Source organism: Vigna angularis, chromosome 3 (assembly GCF_016808095.1).
Source record: "Vigna angularis cultivar LongXiaoDou No.4 chromosome 3, ASM1680809v1, whole genome shotgun sequence".
Taxonomy (NCBI): Eukaryota; Viridiplantae; Streptophyta; class Magnoliopsida; order Fabales; family Fabaceae; genus Vigna; species Vigna angularis.
The window spans coordinates 35501126-35517563 of NC_068972.1; the positions used below are offsets into that span (position 1 = coordinate 35501126).

Below are 16438 nucleotides of genomic sequence, written 5' to 3' on the forward strand. Positions count from 1 at the left end.
ACAAGAGAATTGTTCAGATCCAACAAGAGAATTGTTCAGAGAAAGATTGTTGCAAGTGAAATCAATTATCTAAACGAACAACTTGTTACTTCCTTAGTCCAAAATTTTCTAAGCTTATTATAGATCTTAAACTATACTACATGAGGTTTCCAGTGTCATTTCCTATTTTATTATTTTTTTCCCAATGCTTTAAATAAGAAAAAGTTTAGAGCTAACCTATTTTTTAATTTTCTATGCTTGAGTCTAAGGTGCATTACTTGTAACAAGAAGCATTGTTTATGGTGCATGGCTTGTGAACATGGCTTGTAAAACAACTTTCTAAGGTCCCATTTATTAAGGTTAAGAGATCTAGTTTTAAATTAAATGAACAATGAATATATTCTTCCAGAAATTATTATAAATAGATAAAACAATATTCTTCGTTAAATCTAAGATTTCATTTCTCAAAAATTATATGCACTTCTCTATAATTCAAGATTAATCATTCATCTTTTTTAATGATTGAGTCTTACCTTTATGTAGTTAGTGTAGAATAGACCAAGCTAAGTCAATCATAATCTTGATATGAGTAAGTTCATATCTCAAATAAATGATCTTATGACTTTCATTTTTTTTATAATTTGTGGGAGTTTTATCCTACATCTACCTTAATTAATTAAGCATATAGGAAAATTATATTAATATGAAATAATAAAGATTTTGGTTGCATATGTTAAAAATTTTGAGATTTATTCGCTTGTTTGGGATGTTTTTGGTACCAAAATTGTGTTTCTTGCAATAGAAGATATCTCCATGTAAGAAGTTAACATCTTCCATTCGTTCAATTAAGTTCAGTTCGTATACATTGAAATGTGATGAATTTTTTGGTTAGAGCTAAGGTTCATTTAAATTAGAAATACATGGAGATAAAGTTTATTTGATATATACATATTTTAACTTGAATTGGAAACACTTGCATTATTTACTTGATTTAATCACTCTAAAATAGGTATTCTAGGGAGACAAGCTACATGTTACATATTTCACACATTACAAAATCTGTAAAAATTATCCACAATGAAGTAGTAACCATTTAAACTAACCGATTCCAAGTAGTAAAACCATGCTTGCCTCCAATAAGGATTGATGTATAGAGCTCCAGTGCTTGCTAACAATGCTAATGTGTATGATACAACAAAGCTCACACAAAAGACATACATGTCCACAAAACTACCATTATCTTTGTCAGTATTTGAGCCATTTGAAATATTTGTAGAAGATGGATTGCAACTCTTTAGTAGTGGAGGTCCACAAAGGAATGGGTTCCCTTCGTAGCTACTTTCATCAAATGTGGCAAATTGGTTTGTCCATTCAGGTATTGGGCCCGATAAATTGTTATGTGCCACACTTAATACTTCAAGTGAGGTTAGGATATTGAGCTTAGGAGGAATTTGACCACTCAACTTGTTAAAAGAAAGATCTAAACTCTCTGTATGCACTAAATTTGAGAAAGAATCCGGAATTTGTCCAATCAAATCATTATGAGACAAGTTCAATGCTCGAATTCTTGTCAAGTTTCCAAACGAGTTTGGAATATTTCCTTTCAATTTATTTAGCGACAAATCAATTCCAGACATGTAACCAAGGATGCTTCCGATGTAAGTATAGGTACTTCTCTTTGAAGTGAAACTTGCTTTCTCTTTCTTATCCTCTGATGGTAATGGTGCTTGACTATATTCTTCAACAAAGAAGCTTCCCTTTGATGCTTTTAATAATGGATCAAGGTTCTTATTATCAAAAGGCATTGTCCCCAAGCAAGGAGGAATTTCTCCAGAAAATTCATTGTCTGAAAGATCCAACATGGTTAAATCTATCAACTGACATAATTGCATAGGTATATCCCCATTAATGTGATTACCTTTTAAAAGGAGAAAATTCAACTTTGTGAAACTAAGGTCTTGCATCATATCTTGAATGTTTCCAGATATTTCATTATAGTTAAGATCTAACATCACTAAAGGGGAGTTTTCATTGAACATCCTTTTGGACAATCCTGTTAAATGATTATTGCTCAAATGGATAAATTTCACAGAAGAATTTAAAAATGATGGTACAAGACCAATCAAATTATTTTGGGAGAGATCTAAATATCTTAGATCTTCAAGTTGTGCCAATTCTGATGGAATAAACCCTTCAAAGTGGTTATTAGACATACGAAGTTCCGCTAATCTTGAAAATTTTGTCAAAAGGCTTGGAATGTTTCCTACCAAATGATTATTGCTTATGTCCAATGAAATGATGGATGTGTTAAAAATGCTTCTAGGAAGTTCACCATTGAAGTTATTATCATTCAATGATAAAGACCCCAAATTAGCAGGTATTGTAAAGATGGGCCCCTCAAACTTATTATTTGAAAGTATCAAAAAAAGAAGTTGTTGTGCAGCTTCAAATATGTCATCTGATATTTCTCCAGACAATTGGTTGTTTGAAAGATCCAACTCAGACAAATACTTCATTTGGCTAAACTCACGAGGAATTGAACCTTGGAAGTAGTTTCTAGACATGTTTAGATATTTCAACTTTGGATAAACTGAACTCACGTTCTTGCTTGGAATTTTACCAATTATGGTATTGTCAGACACATCAATTCTTTGTAACATAAGAAGGGGATGCAATGGTAATTGCATAGTACCAGTTAAAGAACAATTTCTAAACATAACTTCACTCATTTTTGTGTTGTTTTCCAACAACCAATGAGGAAACCTTGCTTCCAACTTCAAATTTCTGAAATCTAGTGTAATTAAATCTTTTTGATAAAGAAGAAATTTAGGGAGCCGAAGAGGACTACTCTCAATGTTTGAAGACAAGCTAAGCATACTTAATTGAAATTTTGGAACATAAGTATGCAAACTGTCTTGTGAGTCCAGTATGATTCTATTGCCTTCACCCAAGATGACTTTAAGATTGGAATGATTGGAAAATGGCAAAAAGGAAATAGGAACTTCAAATTGGTTTTCTATAAAACCAAAATGTTCAAGTGATGTAAGTGTTACAATGCTGGAGTCAAACCTTCCAATGAAGTTATTTTGAGAAATTTCCAATTTCCGAAGAGATGTCATGTTAACAAAAGAACCTGGAAGATATCCTTCAAATCCATTGTCTTTTAGATTTAACTCTTCCAACTTATTCATCTTATACCAATCTAAATAAAAATTTGAAGAAACAAGAAAACATCATAAAAAGGTTATAATAAGAAAAGTATAAAACATGCATTTCATGAATAATGTTAAATAATAATATAATTACCAGCTGCGGGAAGAGTGTCATTTATATGACAGTATGAAACAGACAAAGTTTTTAAGGATGTCAAGTTTCCAATACTTTCAAAAAATTCATTCTTCATGTTAATATTCCCATCCAATGTCAATTGTTGTAGGTTACTTAAATCATGAAAATCTGCATAGTAAAAAATATATATATAAATTTTAATGTAACAAAATGAAATTAATTATCTTTATGAAAATCATAAATATTAATACCTTCAGCTACAATCGTTCCATTCAAGTTATTGTAAGATATAGAAACCTCTCTAATGGATGATGATAAAGCTCGTAACGACTCTCTTAGTTTGTTTCCATCTATCATATTCAAATCTAAATCAAGAAAATCCAATCTACTGAGAGTTTTTGTACCTAAAATATAGGTAAATTGAATTAAAAGAAAGTAAATAAGCTTTAACTAGGTTAAATTAGACCGATCATATATGTATCTAAGAAGGTGAAAAATATATTTTGTACAAAAGTAAATATATGAACTTTGATGGATTATGGGAATCAACAATGTGTTTATTATTTTGAATTTATATACTATATCTTGTCTTTCTCCCTAAACAATAAATTAAACCATTTTTTTTAATACCTTGATAGGCCACAAAATTGTGGATATTATTATTGCTCAAAAAAAGAAGCCTCAAATTGGATAAAGTCAACAATCCTGCAAAAAAATAAATTAAGAATTAAAAAAAATCAACAAAGTGAAGAGTTATTTTTCTTTACTTACAAATATTACAAAACTAGTTTACTTTCAAATAACAAAAATATTCTTTTATCCAAAAGCTAGTGTAAGTTTAACCTCTAAAAGTTGAATATTTTTAATGAAAGAAACGAATGTAAATTCAACTTTTACTATCTCTATTTTCATAAAAAAAATACGTAAACATGAAGTTAGATAGCAAATATGATATCACATAAAAGAGTTCCAATACTTTTACTAATGTATTTGATAAACAAAACTGACAAATAACCATTGAAAAACGCATTGATTATAGCAATCATTATAAATGCAAAAAAAAATTGATTTATAATGTTTGGAAGTTAAAAAATGAACTTTAAAAAAAAACTCAATTTAAAAAAATTTATATTTATTTATATTATAAATTGATGTTATTTCTAAATTACATGAAATTTATATATATATATATATATATATATATATATATATATATATATATATATATATATATATATATATATATATATATATATCAAATGCAGGACTAGATAATTAATGGTCCAACGAATAAAATAATAAAGCTATTTAACATCAAATTTTAATAGGAGATTTTAACTAATGAATATGATATTATGTTAAAAAATAAATTTAAAAATTTAATTCAATATTAAAAAACCAACTTGTAAAATAGATATAGACTCACCTATATGTTAAAAAAAAAAATTAAATTCATTTCTAAGCTATACGCTACTTTCAACATTAACACAGGTAAATTTTGGATAAACTTTTATGCGTATGTGTCATGAGTGAGTAATTCAGACATTATGTAAGACTTACAATCTCTCATATGTAGGTAAAATTACTTGCTTGAAGTTTTTGTTCATTATTCCCGAGATGGAGGTCATCATTGGATATAAATTAACATTGGATATATTAATCGCTAATATTACATATGTGTAAAAATTCACATACATTATCTACTTGCAAAACCAATTTCGTCAGTAATTAATTAGTACGAAAAAATTATTCACACAATCAATATTATTTATCTCTTTGCACTATATAATGTCTAATACAATATTATATAATCATATATAATAATTTAAACTAAATTTAAACATAAGTCAAAATAAAAAATAAATTTATTCAAACATAATCGAATTGAATAAAACATAATTCAAACTAAATTAAAATATAACACAAATATTTAAAAAAAATTGAAACATAATAAAAGATGAATAATCCAAATATATATAATAAAAATATAGTCAAATAAAGTGGAAACGCAACCCTAATATACGCTTTTCTTATTCTGAATAAATAAGTATCGATAGTTTATATAAGAGTGTAATACTTTGTTTTATGATACAAACGGTTTGGTGTTGTAGTTTATGAACTTTTGAAATATTGATTATCTTACAAATAAAATTAACTATGATATATCACTTGATTGATTAAATAGATTTTCTTACGTACGTTAGCATTGTATAAATGTTAAACTCGATAAATAAGACCAAATACTTTTTATATATTGATTCTAATATTTGTTTTGATGTTTAGTAGAAATGGTTTTAAAAATGACAAAAATTAAAGTTCTAATTAAGTTAAGTATATAAATTTCCAAATTTCACTATCTCTCTAAACAATTTTTTTCTTTCTTCAAAATTTATAAATTTTATTTCAATAATTAATCTTTCTCCAATCAAAAGTGATATTCTAAATGTAAGAACTTAAAAAATTGAGTACTAGAATTGATAGGTGTTTTAAAATAATGAGATCGAATATTTTAAAGTTAAATAATTCAATAATATAAATAAAATTTTATAAACTCGTCTATTTATCTAAATTATTCAACACCTCTTTAGAAGTCTTTCTCTAAGTTCTCCCTTTCTTCTCTCTACAAATTCTAACTCATCGATCATTTGTTTGACGATTAGGAAGTGCTCAAGATATCACATCAATGCATTCTCCAACATCTACTGATCAGTTCTAGTATAAAGTAAGTAAGTTTGACTCCTTTTTCCTTTCACTTTTAAGTTGAGATCATGCATAGTGATTCCTTCTCCCATGTGTCTTTTGGTCTCTTTTTCTAGTTTCTTATTGATTAGAGGTTTTAAGGACTTTCTTTGATCATAATTTTGTGTTCTGTAGGTGTTTCTAGGAGTCCTTGAGCTAGAAGTAAGGTTGGTGAGTTTTCTAGAGTTGTGGTATTAGAGTTGATAGGTGTTTAAAATAATGAGATAAAATATTTTAAAGTTAAATAATTCAATAATATAAATAGAATTTTATAAACTCGTCTCATCATCTAAAACATTCGCCACCACTATAGAACTCTTTCTATGAGTTCCCTCTTCCTTCTCTACAAATTCTAACTTCTCGATCATTTGTTTGACGATTAGGAAGTGCTTAGGATATCTCAACATTGCATTCTCCAACATCTACCGATCAGTTTCTAGTCTAGAATAAGTAAGTTCGACTCCTTTTTTCCTTTCGCTCTTAGGTTGAGATCATGCATAGTGATTCCTTCTCCCATGTGTCATTTGGTCCCTTTTTATAGTTTCTTGTTGATCAAAGGTTCTAAGGACTTTATTTATTTGATCATAATTATGTGTTTTGTAGGCGTTTCTAGGATTCCTTGAGCTAGAAGCAAGGTTGATGAGTTGTCTAAGGCTGTGGTAGTTCTCCCTAAGGTAAAGGAAGCTAGTGTTTTCTTTTAATATGAGTTATGAAGTATGAAATGATAGTTATTAGTAATTGAGTTGAATGAATGTTGAATTGTATGCTTGAAAGGAGTATGTTAGTAGTAATTGTGTTTGAATAATTGAATTTGGTTGAATGATTATGGCTAAATGTGATTATTGACTTGAATGTTGTTGTTGCTGTTGTGAGATTTTTGGTGATGAATTTGGTTAATGTGTTCAAAATATATGATATGGGTTGAGTTATGAACTCTTTTTAGTCAAAAAAAGAGGTTTTGATAAATGATTTTTAGAAGTGAGGGTCTAATTGGATAAATACCAATGTGGGACATATTGTAGGGTCACATAGAACTTGTTGATAGCTCGAGTTGATAAAAATATGTGATAGAAGTGAGTAGGAGTAAAGAAGATGGTTTAGGAATGATTTTAGGCTTAATTTATGGGTTTTAGAGAGTGAGATTTTGATTTGGTAGGTTTCAGGTAGGTTTGAGTGTTTGAGGTCTGTCCCTAAGTCATTGGTGACTTGTTCAGACTCCTAAGTGGTTTGATTATGAGCTAAAACTTGTAAACTTGAATTACGGTTTCTGAAGTGGGGTTTTGGTTAATTTGAGTTGAATTTTTGTTGTAAAATAAGTTTAAAACTAGATTGAGTTAGTTCATATACATTTGGTTAGGTCCATTGTAGCTTAGAATGTCATCTAGAAGTGGTAGAAGTTAGTAAAAGTGCATAGGGTAGGTCATGAGAAAATGAGGGATGCAAATTCTACATATTGTGGTGTTGTAGAATTATGTAGAGTGTCAGGGAGAATCATTGGGTGAGTTTTAAAGGGTGTTGGCAGTGGGTTTTAGAGGTTAAGCGAGCTAGCTGGCTGGGCTTGTGGAGCTAGTGAGTTAGCTCGCTAGACAAGTTTTTGAGGGTCCTGACAGCGGGTTTCAGTTACTAGGCGAGCTAACTCGCTGGCTTGTGGAGCTCACTATTTTAGCTCTTCACTAGTGCAGTCAAGGGAAACGACAACGATTATTTTCGCCCATAGGCAGCAGTTCCTGAAGCGAGGCATATACAGGCGAGGTAAAAAGTCTAGCCATTTTTGCCTCAATTGTGAACCGAGGCAGTATCTCGGACTCTACTGCCTCGGTTAGGACTTGAACAGAGGCAGTAGAGTATTTTCCAAAAGCATAGTGATACCACCCAAAGCTGCAATAATGTCAATGTAAGCATGCTTCCAGTCATTGTAGCGATCCCCTGCGGAAACCTCCAATGCCTCGAACCCTTTAAATATGTTGATGATACTGATGATTATGGTGGCGTATCCGATGGCGTAGTAGTAGTAGAAGTTCCAGTAGATTTTGATTTTGTGATCCTTGTTGGGCCTCAAAAGCATAGCAAAAACCTGTATTCATCGAAATAGGTAGTTTCTTTGAGCCCCCATAACATTCAAAAGAAGAGGGTTCGAAAACAAACAAACGAAGAACATCTCATAAATCATACCTGAAGGGTTCCAAGGCAGAAAAGGGTGATTCCGAGTGCTCTATGGGTGTCGTATGCAAGTGAAACAGAAGCAACAATTTTCTTCTACCACCACAACAACATTACAAATTCAACCGCACTTCCACACCAACAAACTTCAATATTTCAGCATCACAATTCCACACAGTATGTTATCACTTCATCACATTCTCCTCCAACAAAAGCCCAAAAATCTAAAACAATTATCCAACTCTCTTAGCACTTAGTTAATTTTCCAAACCAGAAGCATGAACTAAAATAAAACCCTAATTGAATAATTTCTTAAAGGATGGACTTCTCCACTCAGAACTAAGAAAAAAACCTAACCATAAGAATTCCGAGTCCGCCAAACAACGAAGCCAGCAAATTTAGATGTCCTGGAAGGTGATTCCCTACCTTAGCCATCGACGCTTCTCCAAAGGCCTACTGCTGCTGACATTGGTGATGAGCAAAGAGCGACACTTGCTGTTGTGACACCGACACGACGACGGGCTGCACGACCATTTCTGGAGCGGCGGCGAAGCTCCAAATTTGTCCAAAATCAGGGCGAGCAGGGAGGGCCCATAGTCCGAGCGGGGTAGAGGGGCCCACAAAAACAACGTCATCCTTGGAAGTGTCATCGTCGGTGCCTATGCGCTTGCCGAGGATGAAGGGCATGGGAGCGAGGAGCTACGACTTGTGGTCGGAGGCGGAGGAAGGCGAGGAGAGAGACGCAAAGTTGGCCAGAAAAATAGGTACTTACATTTCTTCTTCTTCGAAATGAACCCCCGCTTGATCTTGCTTGTTTGGCACCAGAAAGAAGATCCAAACTTTCCTTAGATTGGATGTTGGACAAAGAATGCGATTGAGGGGTAGAATCAAAGAGAGGAAAGGTTTTGCGCGAAATGGGCGAGGAAGAAGAAAACTAAAGGTTAAATTTGTTAACCCCTGCAAGCGATACTACCTCGGTTAGCAGTTAAACTGAGGCATAAACATGTTTTCATACTAGTTATGGGTGAACCGAAGTAGTAGGTCAGACTCGAAAAGCTGAAAAGTCTGTTGTGTAGAGGGGTAGGTGGAATTGCAGGTTGTTAGACATCAGTTGTATGCTTTAACCGAGGTAATAAAGCTTATATGCTTCGGTTCCTTTTAAACCGAGGCGTATAAGTTCGCCTAAACTACAAAAATGCCACCGCGTTTTGATAGGCTTTGGTTTTGCCTAAACCAAAGCCTATTGTATGAGTTTAAATAGCGTGTTTTTACTAGTGCTTGCTGGGCGAGTGGAGGCTGCTAGTTGAGCGAGCCTGTGCTTGTTGGAAACGTTGTTTTTGGTGTTGGACGTGTGGATCTGAGTCTTTTTTGGTGTTTTAACTTCTTTTCTCTTATGTGCATGGTTTTAAATGATATGATGGTTTGTGTTATGATATGTGGTATGGTTTGGAGCATATGATTGAATCTATGTGAGATTTGTAAGAGTTCTAAGGAGAATTCTTAATGGTTGTATCAAAGTATTATTGGTATGAATGTAGGGAGCCTAGTCTTGGAAGTTATCTTGACAATCTAATAATCATTCATTCTCAACTAGAGAGGAGTGATACATGTGGTGAGAGTAGGAAAAAACCTTAGTCTAGGAGCTTTCAGTATGACCTAAGATGCGGTACAAACTAACCTTGTGAGTGTGGTAGAGTAAAATTCATTGACAATGGCTCTACAAAGTACTAGAGGTCATCACAAGTACATGACTCGTTATATTTCGACATTCATTAAATATCCGAATAGTCCAGTCTAGGTCATTGGTATGATTAAGATGTTTGGTATACTTTATGTGAAGTATAATGTATGCATAACATGTTAATATATATATATATATATATATATATATATATATATATATATATATATATATATATATATATTATGATCGATTTTGTATCACTAGTTTACCCTTTTGTTTATTCTTGGTTTGGGTGTTCTTGTGTTTTGTTTCCTTAGCGATGATCATCTGGTGAGTGTGAGTAGAGGGTGGTGGTATTTTGTAGAGCAAGCTTAGAATGGAGGTGCGACAGACATTTAGTTTCTTTTAGACCAGCTGGGTGTATATAGTTTTGTCATGTTGGCTTGTATATATAAAGTTAAATTGTGGTTATAATTTTGTATAACTATGATGAAACTTTTTATTTTCTCATCTTTTTAAGTGTTCTATTTTATTGAATATGTGATAGTTCATTTATAGTATTTATACTATGTGAATGAGATGTTACACTAAAAGATAATAGAAACTATAATAATTTGATCGAATTAGATTTGATTTTGTTTGTTAATTATAATCTTAATCTTAATATGATATACATAGTGATGTATTTTGTATATGATATACATATTGTGTTATTATAACCCTTTATAGGTCAGGCGCACGACATAAGATTCTAAAGTTATTTTTTATTTGTGATGGTTCTAATGAGTAATTACTAGAGATGACAAAAAAATTTGCGTCCGTGCGTATTCGTGGATAAAATTCGCGATGGATAGTTGATACACGTGGATATTTAGTACCCGTGGGTTGTGGGTAGCGGGTATTTTAATACCCGCTTATAAACTGGTTGGGAGTGAGTATTATACTATCTGTATCGACAGATATTTGCTACCCACAAAAAATAAAAATAAAAATTTAATTTATATTTTATTAAGTTAAATTTAATTAAAATTAAAATTAATTTATATTTTATAAGATTAAATTAAATTAAATTTAGGGTTAAATATGTTTTTAGTCCCTCAATTATCAAGCGATTTTGTTTTTCGTCCCTATTTCAAACTTTGTACGCTTTGATCCCTCTCCTTAAAGAAATCATAATTTTTAGCCCTCCAAAACTAACACCGTTAAATTTAATCTGACGTGGCTAACGGTGTGTCACACATGATACCAGCTTTCACAGTAATCTTGTGCCACGTTCACGGTGTGCCACTGTTCACCACCCTCTTCTCCTTCTCTCCTCCTTCACCACCACCTTCCCCTTCAACTTCATCTTCACACAAGCCCGCCACCACCAACCTCTCGCGCAAGCCGTCGTCGCCAACCATGAGGCAGCGAATGCTGGTCCCGCTGACACCATGAAATTTGCAATAAAAAACACTACCGTGTTTGGGTCCTAGGAAATTCATACTCTGGTTCAGTGCACGCCAGATCTATCGAGCGAAGATTGCAGTGAGTGTTTGGGTGATACCAATCCCATTTACAGAAGATTTGACTCTCGCTTAAAGGTTGCAGTGAGTCTAGAGTGTTTGGGTGACATTTATGAATGCATTAGGAATGCAAAAAGTTTTCTCACCGTTTACACTAGGAAATATGACAGGATAACAAGGGCCCTGAAGTTGAAGTGAGAAGTTTCTCATTTCTGGCGTAAGGAACTCAAAATAATCATAATTCATATCAATCCATGATTTATAGCTTTCTGGATTGCCATGATTGTCAAGTCCAGCTTTGCTTTCAATCAAGGAAACCCATTAAGGTGAGGATCTTAAAGTTTGTAACTTTGTCTGGCTGTGCATTTTGCTAATGGAGTTTCTACAAGTGGAAGTTGTGGTTTTGCCATGTGTGTGTTTAACAATTTATGGATTCCCTTGTTTTTGTGTGTGTTTTGGGGGAAAGGGTATTTCTTGCGGTCCAACATATTTCTACTTACTATCAAATTTTTGGTTTTTTAATTTGACTAATTGTTCAACTAATATACCACAAAAATCCTATGTTTGTTAGATCTTCTGTTATTGTCCACTTTACTACTCTTGTTATTTATTGGTTGCTGAGGAACTGAAAGTCTGAAAGAAGATTTGAAACCTGATTGTATGGTAGCATGAAACCTATAATTTTTTTCAAGCATTTGTTGTTATGGTTGTGTAAATTGTTGTCACTGGTTGACACTCTAGACTCACTGCAATCTTCTGTAATACTTGAAGAACGACCCACTAGACTGTTGTAGACGGAGAGAACGAGGATGAGAGGCTTTCCGGAGAGGTGGCGGAGGGCAGCGGAGGTCGCCGAAGGGTGGTGGATGGCGACGAGGCTGAGGTGAAAGGCCGAGGCAGAGGTGGTGGTGTCGGGGGTGGAGGTCGAGAAAGGGAGGAAGGTCGTTAGCCAGCTCAGACTATTTTTTTATAGATTTTCAATTTTTACCATGATAGAAACGTGGCATACCGTTAGCCACGTCAGATTAAATTTAACGGTGTTAGTTTTGGAGGACCAAAAATTATGATTTCTTTAAGGAGAGGGATCAAAGCGTACAAAATTTGAAATAGGGACGAAAAATAAAATTGCTTAATAGTTGAGGAACTAACAACATATTTAACCCTTAAATTTATATTATATTTTGTAATTTTATTTAAATTTTATTTTATAATTTATAAAAATATATTTTATTAAATATTTACGGGTATCTATGAGTATCCACGAGTTTTAAAATATTCGTAGATATTTTTTAAGTGGATATCTGTGCGGGTAATGGATCGGATTACAGGTAGACACTATCTTTATCCGACCGAACTTGTTGCCCTCCTTAGTAATTACTAGTTCTCAGTGGGTAGTACAAGTCTTTTAGAAAATATTGAGTGAGAGGATTTTTCTTTTCAATCATTAATTGTAGTTGAAGATTCTTATATATATATATATATATATATATATATATATATATATATATATATATATATATATATATATATATATATATTAGACGAAGGTAATTGAATAGTAATTTTTTGTGCAACTTCTTTAGTATGAAAATGTAATTGTTATGAATGAGAGTGTTATTGATGTAAAAAGAATATGTTTTCATGAATATAAATATAAAGTATATTTCTATTGATATGGATGTTTATATTAATTTACCCTAATATATCTATAATGTGGTACCATTATGCAAAGTAAATGAATAATTAATTCTTAATTCTAAAACATTAGAATAAATGAATGACCTAAATAATTGATAAAAGAAATACTTACCACTTATATCTAGTGTTCCTTCTAATTGATTTTCGCTTAAATCAAGACACTGTAGATGTGGAAGTCCCCTCAGAGATAAAAAAAATTTGTTGCTAAAACTGTTACCCCGGAGGATTAGTTCTTGTAAATTGGTTGGCCATTGAAATCTGTCATTCTCTGATGAAAACAAAACTGAAAGCATCAACTTATCTATAATTACTATATTGTTTTAATGTTGTAATAAGTAAGGTTGAAAATACTGACCACTTATATCTAACGTTCCTTCTAACTTATTGTAGCTTAAATCAAGATATTGGAGATGAAGAAGTCCCCTCAGAGATGAAAGAAATCTGTTGTTCAAACTGTTTGAGCTCAATTCTAAACGTTGTAAATTGGTTGGCCATTTAAATGTCTCATTCTCTGATAAAAACAAAATAGAAATATGTGGTTACGAGTCGACTCACTTAAAATAAAACAAAACTAAAAGCAATAATTTAATTGGTAATCACTATATATTTTTTTGAATGTTGTAATAAAATAATGGACAAATATTGACCGTTTATATCTAGCGCTCCTTCAAATTGGTTTTCCGTTAGATCAAGGTATTGGAGATGTGGAAGCTCCCTCAGAGACGAAATAAACCTATTGCTTAGATGGTTTGCAACAAGTCTTAGCTGTTGTAACGTGGTTGGCCATTTAAATATATTATTTTCTGATAAAAAAAAAACACAGTTGAAAGCATCAACTTATTAGTAAAGAAGAGTATGCATGTTGAAGTAGAGTGATATATACTTTATATAAAATACTATCAAATACTAATCACAACTAACCTTTCGAAGACTCCAATATACTCTCAGACTCCAATATACTCTCAGACTCGTTCAAGTGGTTCCAGCCTAAGTCAAGGACCTCCAAAGAACTCAATTTTGAAATATCTAACAATTTATAGGTTGTTAGATATACTTTCTGATAAAAAAGCAAACGTGTTGAAAGTCCTACGGCAATTAAAAATAAGTCTAATTTTGTGAAATTGAATTAAGTTTATTTTTTAACAAATATTGTATTATGAGAAGTATATATGGGGCCGTACTGTAAATCGATCTCCAACTGAATGCACTGTTATCTAAATATAAAGACTTGAGGGATGAGAATCCAGTGAGAGCAGAGCCAATATCAGTTTGGTCGAAGTTGTTATAGGACAACCGAAGGACCTCAAGATTCCTCAATGTTGAGCATAAACCTGCAAGCAAGGAATATATCCTCCATTAATTAACAACTACTCAGCTCCATTAATGAAGTGGAAAAGTTACCGTCAAAGTGAAGATCCGAGTCCAATTCAGTTCCACTCAAATCCAGTTCCTTTAAAGATGTGAATCCCTCAAGGGATGGCAAGATCTCATTAGTCAAACGGTTCCAACTTATGTCAAGGACCTCCAGATTACGACGCAGCTTTCGTGACACACTTTCAAAAACTTATATATATGCACCAACAAATGTGAACAAAAAATATATAGTATAAAAAAATAGAAGATCTTCATGATAATAAAAAGTAATACTGTTATCATTTCTTTAAATAAATAAAAAAATTGGTACTCACCATGGTTTAATGAAGATGTACTGAACTTATTTTCCCTTAAATAAAGAGACTTAAGAGATGGAAGTCCATCCAAACAAGATAGAATGGTGGTATCCAGATCGTTATTATTGAAGCTAAGGAGCTGGAGATTTGGCAACTCTGGAAAGTATGTAAAAGAAAGTTGAAATAATGAGTATTCCATAAAACATAACAAACAGACTTATAGGAATGGATACCTGCATCCCCAACGCAACCAACTATATTGTTATATGCGAAGGAGAGGTTCTTCAAATCTTTGAAGACAGAAAAATCAGAGTAATTTATATATTGTTGTGTTGACTTCCACCCGTCAAAAGAAAGATGGAGTATTCTCCCTGTGGAGGAGTTGCAGTGCACTCCTTCCCATTTACAACAATCTGTGTAGACATTCCAGGAGGAAGTGATGGAAAAAGGATCGTAGAAAAGAGAACGTAGGCCCAAAAGTGCTTGTTTCTCTTCTTTCCAACATCCTTCACAGCACATTGTTTCCAATAAAAGGAAAATGAGAAAACACACTCTCACACTCTTCATTTTTCTCCAATACATTGCGTCAACAACTTCCTCTCCATCCCTTAAATAGGTTATATCTTCACCTCAGGAAACACACTCTTCATTTTCCTCTTCATTTCATAAATAATTCGGTCTTCTTCACCCTTTAAAATGTAATACTAATAATATTTAAATAAGATGACTTCAAAGGTCACACTTTTATTATCATATTGAGTCCCATCCAAAATTTATCGTATCTTAAGAGATCCGATAACTCCATTATTGCTTCAAATATAAACTCATACGTCTAGGTCGGATTTTCAACCTCATTTCTTCCCTAAATTCTTTAGTTATATAAAATTTATTATCAATACTTATTAAAACAAATGAAGACTAACTCAATAATTATGTTATAATTAAAAGAAATTACATATATATAAACTATTAAATCTAAAATTTTAAACTATTATCATAAATTTTAATTATCATATAATTTATTTATAATAATTTTCATTATATAATAAATATTTATAATACTATATATATATCTGACTATATATTACATTAATTACTTAAACGTAAAAGGTAAGCTAAAATAGTTGACTTGACTTAAATCAGAGACCAACCTCCACGCCGAGTAGAATCTTCGACAGACAAATTTTCAATATATATATATATATATATATATAGACACACTAGTTTCAATATAAAATCTCTATGTACTAATACTAAATAAAGGTTAATAAATATTTTCATCCAACACTAAGCCTATTTTTCGTATTAACACTGTTTTAAGTATATTATCTTATATCTGTTTTTTTATCAGCAATATTATCTTTTATCTATAAGAAAATATTTAATTTACTATTAATTATGAATATTTAATTTATTAATAATTATTTTTTATTTTATAATGTTTTTAGGCACTAATACAAAAATAAGTTTGTAGTCTCTAAAGAAAATGAATTGCAAAGCAGACAAATGAGAACTTGAAGAAGTACAAAGTCATACTACAAATAAAGAAGAACCTTTAAGAAGATTCAGGAGCACAAAGAATATGAGTCAAGGTTGGTGATCAAGAAACCTGAGGATCAATAAAAGAAAGACTCGAACCATTTTGGCAATCATAATGTGATGATGTGTATCGTCTCTTAAGGGAGGAATGAGAACCTTCAAAATTTGTAAGAGGC

General features: G+C 31.9%; 1 protein-coding gene across 1 annotated transcript; it reads right to left on the bottom strand.

The window, feature by feature from the left end:
* Positions 1 to 910: 910 nt before the first annotated feature.
* LOC108324468 (receptor-like protein 15) lies at positions 911 to 15275 on the bottom strand. Its single transcript, XM_052874053.1, has 12 exons — positions 14957 to 15275; positions 14742 to 14879; positions 14455 to 14616; positions 14235 to 14384; positions 13975 to 14079; positions 13701 to 13856; positions 13409 to 13564; positions 13166 to 13321; positions 3898 to 3972; positions 3519 to 3671; positions 3286 to 3435; positions 911 to 3181 (listed from the first exon to the last, which is right to left on the bottom strand). Exons 1-12 carry the CDS (start codon positions 15240 to 15242, stop codon positions 1023 to 1025), a joined length of 3846 nt encoding a protein of 1281 aa, XP_052730013.1. The 5' UTR covers positions 15243 to 15275; the 3' UTR covers positions 911 to 1022.
* Between the last annotated feature and the right edge of the window lie 1163 nt (positions 15276 to 16438).

Bases quoted from the DNA above. Each gene is read 5' to 3' on its own strand.
- LOC108324468 (XM_052874053.1), bottom strand. From the start codon at position 15,242: ATGTGCTGTGAAGGATGTTGGAAAGAAGAGAAACAAGCACTTTTGGGC. The intron at 14,385-14,454 runs GTAACTTTTCCA...CCTTGCTTGCAG, and splicing joins CTCGGATCTTCACTTTGACG to GTTTATGCTCAACATTGAGG. The intron at 3,973-13,165 runs GTAAGTATTTCT...ATTTTTTTGCAG, and splicing joins AGGAACACTAGATATAAGTG to GATTGTTGACTTTATCCAAT.